The following is an 11,126-nucleotide window of genomic DNA, read 5'->3' on the forward strand; positions in this document are numbered from 1 at the left end:
AATAAGGACATTTTCCAAATCATTCCAAAGTCCAGCAGCCATACAAAAGCATGCATGCAGGGGAACAAATCATCAACTCTGTTCAACAATGTCTTCTGTAGGTCTTTGACACCAGAGCAAATAACGTCAGAGCAGGCAGGGTGACGTATCTATTAAGAACTCACAATTGTATTTATAATAACCTGTAATAAGAAATAACTTCCTCCCAAAGACTGTGTTTATGCACACGGTCCTGAGTAACACCTGATTAAGGTGACACTAAGTGGCAGCTGATTATACTCCTCTTCATCCTCATAACTTGATCATAAATCACCTCTTACACATCAACAGAAGAAGGAACTTACTGATCTTTTAAGTTTTTTACCAGTTATATAAGCTGTTGTATGGGGGATATTAGCATGTGTCACCTTTGGTATCCTGAATAGCATTGCACGACTAGAGTGCACACAAACATATCCAACAAGTACTTCAAGGAGGTTTTTGTGCCCCAGATTTGTTTTCAAGTGATTACAAGCATCTCAGTGTCAAATCTGAATTTAAAATCTGCGGCTCTCTGACTGCTCAGCTCCTGGTGGAATTTACATAAATCCCACAGTAATTTTGAAATAATTTGAATCTAAATAGCAAAGGGCTGAATAGTCAACGAGTAATGAGAAGTAAAATTGGTCATCTGTTCACATCTTTCACTATCAGCTTCATCAACAGGCATGGCTGCTCCCATTCATTGCAAATAATCATATTTAGAGGTCAGTTCCCCCTTCTATGCAGTATATTTAACGAAGAGGCATGAATGTTTCAGTTCAAACTGTATTCCTCATCACTCCTAAGACAAAAAGGCTAAATAGCATGTGAGCCATCTCTAAATGCAAATTTAGTCTTGATTAAGCTTCATTTTCATTTTGTGAAATAAATAGACTTTAAAAATCTAGTTAGAAATTATCAGATTTTAAATAGCAATGATAATTTATTAGTAATTTGAGAAGGTAGATTTTCATAAGAATTACGATTTTACATGTTACGCAATGGCAAACGAATTCAGATGGAAAAGGTAATAATAAAATATTCAATTTCATAAAAATACTTATTGACTTCCATACTTCTTAAATTCAAGAACAATACAGATATATATTTACTTCTTCTCAAAAGGTTATTTCCAAGCATTTTGCACAGCATTCATAACACATAATCTAAGATCCTCTAACTGTTGATTATGAGCCCTGTTATTAATCTGTGAATGGCAACAGGGGTCTCAAAGGGGAATAGTGGAACAAAGTACTGGGGTCCAAGACATAAGGAGGGCACTCAAGAAGCCTGGAATAAAAAGAATAATGTTTAGCCTCAATAGTAAATTAGTATCGGTGGCTAAAGAAGCTAGTTTAACAGACTATTCTTTGTATCTAAAACAATATTGAAGCCCCTTGTTGTCTCCCCCAAAGCTTAGCTTGTTGATGAATTAAGCGTTTCTCTTCACTCCATATTCCCATGTCTTATTATTAACATTTAAAGCTCTTCTTAATCTTTCCCCTGCTTATCTCACAGACCTCCTTCCGACTTCTCCTCCCGCTGCCTGCGGTCTTCATCAGCAGGTCTACTGCCAGCCATCAACCTCAGCACAATGGGTGCCAAGGCCTTCTCCCATGCTGCACCTTTGGAACTCTGGAACTTTGGAACTCACTTCCCCCTCAAATCTGCATACTTGACTACATTACAGAATTCAAAACTGCTCTAAAACCCTTTTTAAACTAGCTTACTCACTTTAACTGCAAGAATAGCATCTTATTACTTTATACCGATCTTAACTTATTGCCGACCTATGCTCTGTTGATAAGCAACAGAGCATAGGTCAGAAATGACTTAATATATTAAACTATGTTTTATTACTGCTGCTTTGTTGCTTATTGTTTTATCACTGATCTTACGTGATGTAAGGTGACCTTGAGTTCCAGAAAAGGCACCATTAAATAAAATGTATTATTATTTGTATTATTATTACGGTGGATGTGAGACAAGGTGAACCCATAAAGTGGCTCTTACAAGTTATCAAGCAACCATTTGCAGTGGTTAACACTGAAAGAATTGCATCAAACTAGCTAGCAATGTAAAACATGACTCCTGTAAAGTCTTGTTTACTTGTCTTTTATTATGAAATACAGCAAGCATTATATTCCAGCTCCCAAGCAAACCTCAGTAAAAGTATCTCAGATTTATTTGAGTAATATAAGCTTAAAAGTGGAAAAAAAGGCCATTACTTATTACAACTAAAGCCTGATTTATGGTTCTGCGTTGAATTTACGACGTAGGTACGTACAGTATGTAAGTACGGACCCTACGCCTTAGCCTGAAGTGCACCTCTCCAGAAATGTAACTACATGTCGCGGTGACGAAGAACTGTTGGTCCACTTGGCCGTGGCTTGGTAGCGTTGAATTTCCCTCATTTCCCTCTTATTTCCTGGTTCTCCTTCTCCGACCGTCAGAAAGCACAGGGGAGACACTTTGTTTCGAAGCTAAACCCTGTAACTCACTCACTCTACCACACACTCCACACGCACACACACCGGCTCTGCTATTCTTTTAAAAAATATATGCTAGAACTATGCAGACACACCAGCGCACAACTATAAATCCTCACAACGGTGTAGGCCACTTACATAGGATACGGCGTGGGCTCTGCGTAGAGCCTATGTACAACCATAAATCCACCTTAAGAATGCAGGTGTTTGGTTTTTAGTCCGTTATTTGTACAAAGGGTGCCATTTCCCATCTCTCTTTGTCCTGCATGTCATTTTTCTACTGTTGACTATAATTAAGGCATAAAATGCCCCCAAAAAATATCTGTACATGCATGACAAATTATGTATTAAAAAGAGAATGGGGCCCACTGAGAGGGTATATGCACAGAGCCCAAATGTTTGTGCTACGCTCCTAATGGATGGAGTCACTGCAAGTCAAAGAAGAACAACTATGTACATGACATTGTAGACAATGTTGTATTTGCAAGGCCATAGTGTGAATCCCTATATAGATATCGGTGACATCAAATAAATGAGTTGTGTCTTTTACAATGCAGCTTTGGCAAGAAACATCCCTTTATTTCAATACCAGTGTTTCTGAACTCTGGTCAGACCAGAATCATATCAGTATGATAAAGACCAGAAACAAACACAAATAAATTCCAAAGTTTCCAACACAAGGATTCAAAGAAGAATCTTTGAAGAAAATCGGTCTACTGGGCTGAAAATATTTTCACAGGAAATGGACATCTCTGCACAGTCAGAGAGCAGAGCCTGACAACACTTGCAGTGTGCCAAGCTTCAGTATCATCCATCTTCCCATTAGTCATGCTGTATGTGACTCTGTATTAGGTTGTTCCATAAGCTCTCAATGAGAGATTGCATATTTCTACATGGCTGGCAGTGCAAATTATTAGCATAAGCAGCACTGGTAAATGACTTTTTGTAACAAAGCAAATACCAAACTGACTGTGTAGAACAAACACTGTGGGGCAAACAATAACTTCAGAGAGAACACACAGCATTGGGCTCTTGAGGAATATCACCCTGATGATTCTTGCATAGTTTTAACATTTTACTGATTCATTGCTGTTACTGTGTTAAGTTTGCATGTGTCTGTGCCTGCAGCTGTGAACCTCACTGATGCCTCAACAGTGCCACCTTTTGATCAAAGTTACTAAGCAAGCATCTTATTCATGTTTACTCTTCAAAAACACAGTCTGTGAATCTCCAGAAAACATCTAATTTGGACAAATTGACCATTTCAGGATACACATTAGAAAAATGAAAGACAACTATTATCCTTTTACTGGCTTTCTGTACATTCTAGCGAGGAAATATCGCTCAGCTGAATCCTTCCTGCTGGCATTTGGCTTTAAAGTCTGAACACTACTGAACACACTTGAGAGTTTCTTCTGAAGTTTATGAGCGAGGATCCCGTCCCAGTATTTACAAACCAAAGAGCCCCCCGGCTGTAAAATCTTCTCAGCCAAGTCTATCAAAGACAAACACATTGTGATGAGTTTCTCGTGGTCCATTTCACGGAACCCGCTGGCATTGGGCGCCATGTCGCTCAGGATGACATGAGCCCGGCCGTTGGGGAGCAGCTCCAGCAGCTTGGTGTGCGTGACAGGGTCGGTGACATCATGACTGGACAGGAAGTGGGCACCGTCCAGAGGTGGTATGTTCAGCAGATCAATGCCAACAACTGTGCCATGTGGTAATGCTGCATCTAAGATGCAAGAAAACATTTCAACTGTATTTACAAGGAAATATATTTCTTCCATCAGATTTTATGTACCGTAGGCTGACACAGCAGTGTGGTTATGTAACAAATCCACAGGTGATAAAGTGCAGGTATTTCAACACAGATAACAGCTAATTATAACATAGCATTACCTATTTGGATAAATAGAGTGCGGTCATATTTCATAACTGAATAGTCTGTTAGCTGTTACTTCTTTCCCTGTGAAACAAATACATAAATAAATACATTTTCCAAAATGCATTAAAGCATCCTATACTCAACTGTTACACTAATATTACTCAAAGTTAATATTAATATAGAAATTACCATACTGGTTGTTGTTTTTTTGCATTTCTTTAGCAACATTATATTTCTGCTAACCAAATGTTCTTATGCAAACTGCCTATCTTCTAATCAGTTTCCATTAGTTTGAAGAAAAATCGACTTGTTTCTAAAAGCCCTTGAGAATGGTAATCCATCATATTTAACATACCTTCTGCTTTTATAATTGTTGTGTGGTAATTTAGTGGAGACTTTTCAGAACAACCTACACTTACAAGCAACAATAATACAACTTTGACCAGACTAACGCAGACATGATAGTTATTTTTACAAGTGGTTGCATGAGGATTTTGAATGAAATAAATAGAAACCAGAGGCTGACTGCAAGGTCGGGGGGGGAAAAATCAAAGTCTAAAACCTTTTAAAAAATCTAATTAGCAGTTGGGTAAGGAATACAGGATTTGTATTACATGGACTAAAACATGCAAGAACACTTGGTATCAGCTGAGTCAACTACTTTAAAACATACTTTACATTATGTTCAATGTTCTCAGATACTACAAAACCGCAGAACATTGATGTGGCTCTCTGATTTGCATCTCTATGTAATGTTTAGAGGCTATCCCAACTGTAAAGTACAGTGATGCTTTATAACGCTAAAACTCGGAAAATGAGTCTCTCATGGCTGCACATAATTATTTATTGATTATTTAGTGCATAAACTCTCTTTTTATTAGTCTTATAATGATAAGACACAATAAGGATGATCCAAAAATTTGAAAATGTGTGTCCATCATTTATTACTGCAGCTCCAGCCTTTTAAACTGTGGTAGTATTGTTGTTCCTTTACTGTCCATAAATTCCGACATACAGTACCACAATAACAGCATATGATATTACATGATTACAACAAGGATGGGCAGACACTGAATAAAAAGTCATACCAAATTTGGAGGAAAAAAAAGCTAATTTTCTGTATTGAGTCAAATATTGTCCACATAATTGTTCATGTTGTAAACCACAGGCTCCTATTTTAGTCAATGAACTTGGTTTTCTTGAAAAATCTGTCCAATAGTTTCTTCAGTATTATTTATACCTCCACAAACAACAGCAGTGACGGATATTTATAATCTGTTGCTTATTAAAGTCAAAACATTGCAAGAATAGTGACATTTATAAGGATCGACTAATACATAAAAGCTCCAATAAAAGATAACGTAGAACAACATATCCAATAAACCCGAGCAAGGCCCTATACTAATTTAAGGAGGGTAGGCATTTCACAGTACTTCAAACCTAAATTAACTGAGATGAACAAAATAGATAGAAACACAATACTGTATGATGAATTGAATCATAACCTCTCTCTGGCATAGCCTCAACAGCACATGAAGATAAGCTTCACAATACTACTTTAGTATTGTATCAAACTGTCTGTGTCCCGGTTATTTTGTCCACTCCTCACCTCCCTCAGCTGTCCCGGCGGAGTTGACTCTCAGGACTGCCACCTGGCTCCAGGCTCCAGGTGCAGCTCCGCAGTCCACCACACTCCATCCAGGCTGTAAAAGCCTGAACTTGTCATCTATCTCCAGCAGCTTGAAGGCACTTCTGCACCGGAAGTTTTGTGCGTGAGAAGCTTTGACATACGGGTCTTTGAGCTGCCGCTGCAGCCAGCGCTGCTCGGCGGGAGTTTTACCCTTTAACTTCTTCATTAAACATGACGAGGAGTGGAGAGATCTCCTCTGCAAGGAAAAGCACCACATTTTTTTGACTGGGGAAGGTCATGGGTTTTTATTAGCATTAAGAGAACGGGGCAAGCTCGTGAAGCGTATGGTAAACTGCGCCTGCGTGAAAATAAAGACAAACACTGCGTCAAACTTATATGTCCCCTTCCTGCAAAACACTGACGACGAGAACAATTGTTCCTACCTGGGATAGCCATCTTTCGTTCAGCTCAGTATCACAGGGAACAACACTTTTTTTTTTTAAACATGGAAACTGTTTTTCATTTATTCATCACGTCCCACCAACACTACTGTAATACAGTCATTTTCTATTAAGGGCCCTAGACTTTGGAGAAACATACCTGAGGAAATCATGCACGTATTTGGCTTTTTATTTTTTATGACTTTGATTTATCTATGAAAAATATATCTTTTTTTTTTATTTGTGTATTATTGTTGTTCATTTCAATACCTTTTATTTATTGTATTTTCTATTTTCTTTCGTAGAATAAAAATCTTAAATTAAGGAACTACATGTTTAATGTTTATCTGTTTCCTATTTCTTTAGACTGTTTATTGGACTGCTGTAATGGAAATTTCTTCTCTGGTATCCTGCTCAATATATCTTTTCTTTAATTCTAGTACCTTATTTTGTATGTCATCTTTATCATGTTTCTTTATGTAGTATTTCAAAAACTCCATCATGATGTTAGTGATGATAATCACAAGAAAACAAACTTACATTTAAATTATTTTATTTTAGTCATAATATATTGTCACATTATATTATTTTTTACAATATTTCTAAATATTGTGCATGCTTTTATCACATTGTGGATCGTCTTAAATTAACAGGAGTGTAAAGTGAGTTTGAATCAATACATCCATGGTTCGATTGGAGAGGACACATTGGTAGTTTCTAGCCGAACATATTTCAATGTAACACATTCCCACTGATCTTTCAGCAAATGATGGTACTCGTGGATCCAGTCTGCCGTTGATCAGACCAATCCCTGCTCCTACACATCAGCACGTCATGTGAGGACGTCTGTAGTGCTGCACGCGGGAGTTATTCAACGTTAAGTCTTGTTTTTATTCAACAACTTCTTTTTTTCGCCTGTCATTTTTTCGGGACAAAGCAATACATTGAGGAGGTGACGATGTTAACGCAGAGTTAACTGTACTCATACAGTAAAGATCGTCTGCTATGTTGCTTCAGTGTTTACATTGTGTTTATAGCCTAACTAACTTCCTATATTCCTCTCAGACAGGTGAGATGTTGAGCTCCAAGCTGTTGACCCTGGTGCTGGTGGTCCAGCCGGGCAGAGTGCTGCTCGGCATGAAGAAGAGAGGATTTGGGGCTGGGAAGTGGAATGGTTTTGGGGGAAAAGTTCAACCTGGAGAAACTATTGAAGATGGTGCAAGGAGGTAAATTCATTTTACCAGTTGTCTTCTGGAACCTGCAATGTTGAGACCCTTCAACTAAAAGCAGTTTACAGGGTTCACAGGTCAACACCAAAAATATTTTTTGACAAAATCTTAATGATAACAAGCAATAAAAGCAGTAGAACATTCTATATTTATTCCTTCTTGTGAAGGACGTGTGAAAAAACATCTTGCTTTGTTGTTTTCCTATATTCTTCGAAGATTCAAAAAATTGATTTTACAATCTACTTTTCAGCTGCATTATATCATGCTATATTACACTTCTAACAAACTGTGAGCTGTGTTTTTGCATTTTAAATCAAACGTGTATTTTTGGTGCAACAGCATAGGTGTTGCCAGTGTGGTGTCCAAGTGTTAAGGGAATAGAAAAAGGAGAAAGTATTTGCTAATTTAAGATGTGAGTTCACATAGTTTGTATGCTTGACAAAATAAATAAATGTTGAGTCTGGATGATGAGTGTGGATCATCAGTCATCAGCAGGAAGTTTGTTCCAAAGCTAAAGGAAGGAAGCCCTGAAGGTAACCAGGCACCGTCTCAAGCTGTTTTCTCTGAAATAGGAAAAAGAGACCTGCTTTGTGTTAAGACTATTGGAAGACTAAATAAATCAGTAATGTCTCAAGGCTATGTTAGTTTCTCTTTTGAAATCCAGTCAATATTGGAGAAAGAAAGAAAGCGACTAATCCCAGTTCTTTGTGTCATTAAAATACTTTATGTTGTGATGGCTGTGTTGGTTATTGACTTGACTCAACCAAAGAAAATGTCTTAAATCAAGTGTTGGGACTCAATACATTTAGACAGAATCTACTGGTCTACATGTACTTTCTGAACTGTATGTGCTGTTCAGCTATAAGAGTATACAGAAGGTTGGTGGTCAACTTTGAGGGAAGTAGTGTTTGGGGGGAAAACATCACTGAGCATTGAGCGTCATCTGCAAATAATTGTTCTTGAATGCACCATTCTGGCAGATTTCTTGAAGTCAGTCTTCATTTTTATTTATCATTTTATTTTGACATTTATAAGGAAAAAATAAACTATGTGGCAGAATCTTGTAAACTCAAGAGATCTGCTTACTAGATTTTTTTGTTTAGCTCTGAACCACATCTCAGTGTCTTCATTGGTGAATGTCGTTGACTCTGACTGACTGATTTTGTGTCTGTTTGCACACAAATAGATCCTGTGTCTAGGAACACTGATATCACCAGTTAACTTGCTTTTAGTGTCTGTGTGATGTGTACTGCGAGTTTAAATACACCTTATCAAATATTTATTTGATTCTTTTTTTTAAGAGAACTGCTAGAAGAAAGTGGCCTTACGGTGGATGCTCTCGAGAAGATCGGAAACATCAAATTTGAATTTGTTGGAGAAACACAGCTGCTTGACGTCCATGTTTTCAGAGCTGACACCTATAATGGAGAACCAACCGAGTCAGAAGGTACAGTAGGATTTCCACTGCACCACACTGAACTGTGAAGAAAAGAAACCGGATAATGGTAAAGGATAATTCCAGCATAATTATTTCAGGGTTTTATGTTCATAGGAAAATCTGAATCACAGCTATAGTCCGAAAAATGTGAAAAGTAATCATAAAGATTTTAAATAATGAGCTAAAAAAACGGCACTATAATATTTAAAAAGCATTCGTTTTAAAACGGTTTCTTAGAAAATAGTTTTTAAAAAGTGCAACTTGTTACCATGATTACACAAACTCATGCACGTTGGAGTTGAAGAGGAACTCCACATTTTTGTTGTACAATTCCAAGGAACTGATATGTAAAAATAAAAATAGATTAAAAAAACGGTAATCCTGCAAAACATTTCTCTTTTCACTTTTAGTTCCCCTTAATCTTGACTTCCTTTTATGTTATGTCAATGCCAGTCCAGGCTTCATGGCAATTGTAGTTGTGCAATGTCCTCAAAGTTTAGATGAGACCTTCTGAGAACCAAAACAGTTTTCAGTTCAACTTTTAAAACCAAGTAGACCACAAAGATCCTCCTAAAGTATATTGGTTGAAACAATCTTCTAGGAACTTTTTCACAGACATGACCGTAAGCAGGAAGAGCAGATTAGTTAAGGGGAATAATCTATAAGTGTGCTCTCAGTGGTGAAGTTTAAAAGACTGCAAAAATACAAAGGAAATAGGAGGCCCTCAACAGAAGGAATGCAGAGAGCCACAGTGATCTTTATTTCCTGAGAGTTAAGTCAAGGCCAACTGGGTGAAGTTTACAGAAAAACAGCAAAGCGCAGCACTCCACCAAAGAGTCTGCAGGTCAAGAGAAGTCAAACAGCCAAGGGGTGAAGAGATAAATGGAGGAAAAAGCTTAAATGAAATGTGCTGAAGTTAGTGAAAAGAGAGAAATATGACAAGATAGGAAGCAGCAGCTGAAACTTTGGGACTAGTATGACTTTAAAGAGCAACATTTCAGAAGCAGGCTGAGCAAGTGGTTATGTAAAAAAAAAAAAAAAAAAATCAGAAATCACATTTTCTAACCTATCCACAGGACTGGATAGCAAAAGTAAGCTACATGTTTTGTGACACAGTGTAGTTACAGGAGAAACCAAGCCTTTAGTTAGGAAATGAATGCCAAAGTTCTCTCTTTTGTTTTTAAAAAGAGAGACAAAGTGTACCCCTACAATTATGTATTTTATAAATTTCCATCATTTGAAATCTTGAAATTGTGTTTGTTTATTCCCTTCTAAAGAAAATATATGTTTACACACTTAAAGGGTAGGTTCCCATTTTGTTTTAAGTCTGTTTTAACACAATACTCACATGCCCCTATGTGCTGTACATTGAAAGAGTAATTGGTCGCTATAATAGTTCCTTCTCTCCATACTGGCTATGAAGAAATCCCTTCTTAGCACAACTCCAATGTAAGAGATGGACCAAAATCCACAGTCATCATTCTGTGCAACACTTCTTCAGTCTATTATAACAGATCAAGATAGATGATACAAATATTTAGTATTTCATTCTTAGGAGGTCCACTAATTATTTTCTCTTGTTGTCTAGAAATGCGGCCTCAGTGGTTCGAATGTGACCAAATTCCTTTCAGTCAAATGTGGGCTGATGACATCCTGTGGTTCCCCCTAATGCTCCAGAAGAAGAAATTTGTCGGATACTTTAAGTTTCAGGGTCACGATGTGATCCTCAGCCATAAACTGGAAGAGGTGGAGGAACTGTGAGACGACCTGCGTTTCTGAGGTCATTTATGACTGTGACAAAAAAAAGCGTCAGCCTTCCAAAGTTCTTCTTCAAATGCTATCCCAGGGTTCAGTGTTTGTTGTTCAGTTTACCTTGTGGGAGGAAACGAACATACTCTGAGGACTTCAACCCTGTTAACTGTACATGGAGAATGTTTACATGTAAAATTACATATTGAGAAATAAAAATCAATCAATAATCAGCAATATACTGA

The 11,126-nt window shown here is 37.5% G+C and overlaps 2 protein-coding genes across 4 annotated transcripts; one reads left to right on the top strand and one right to left on the bottom strand.

Moving 5' to 3' along the window:
• Positions 1-2,120: 2,120 nt before the first annotated feature.
• mrm2 (mitochondrial rRNA methyltransferase 2) lies at positions 2,121-6,394 on the bottom strand. The gene is made up of 2 exons (XM_039826281.1): positions 6,005-6,394; positions 2,121-4,242 (listed from the first exon to the last, which is right to left on the bottom strand). The coding sequence occupies exons 1-2, from the start codon at positions 6,300-6,302 to the stop codon at positions 3,809-3,811; spliced, it is 732 nt and encodes a 243-aa protein (XP_039682215.1). The 5' UTR covers positions 6,303-6,394; the 3' UTR covers positions 2,121-3,808.
• Positions 6,395-7,224: 830 nt separating this feature from the next.
• On the top strand, positions 7,225-11,120 carry nudt1 (nudix (nucleoside diphosphate linked moiety X)-type motif 1). 3 transcript variants are annotated; one of them, XM_039824099.1, is made up of 4 exons: positions 7,225-7,417; positions 7,531-7,691; positions 8,996-9,141; positions 10,721-11,120. In XM_039824099.1, exons 2-4 carry the CDS (start codon positions 7,540-7,542, stop codon positions 10,891-10,893), a joined length of 471 nt encoding a protein of 156 aa, XP_039680033.1. In that variant the 5' UTR covers positions 7,225-7,417; positions 7,531-7,539; the 3' UTR covers positions 10,894-11,120. The 3 variants fall into 3 exon arrangements, with proteins under 3 accessions (XP_039680033.1, XP_039680034.1, XP_039680035.1); XM_039824100.1 differs by having other exon boundaries at positions 7,225-7,341; XM_039824101.1 differs by having other exon boundaries at positions 7,225-7,341; positions 7,535-7,691.
• Positions 11,121-11,126: the final 6 nt, after the last annotated feature.

The sequence above is a fragment of the Perca fluviatilis genome, chromosome 15, assembly GCF_010015445.1.
Source record: "Perca fluviatilis chromosome 15, GENO_Pfluv_1.0, whole genome shotgun sequence".
Taxonomy (NCBI): Eukaryota; Metazoa; Chordata; class Actinopteri; order Perciformes; family Percidae; genus Perca; species Perca fluviatilis.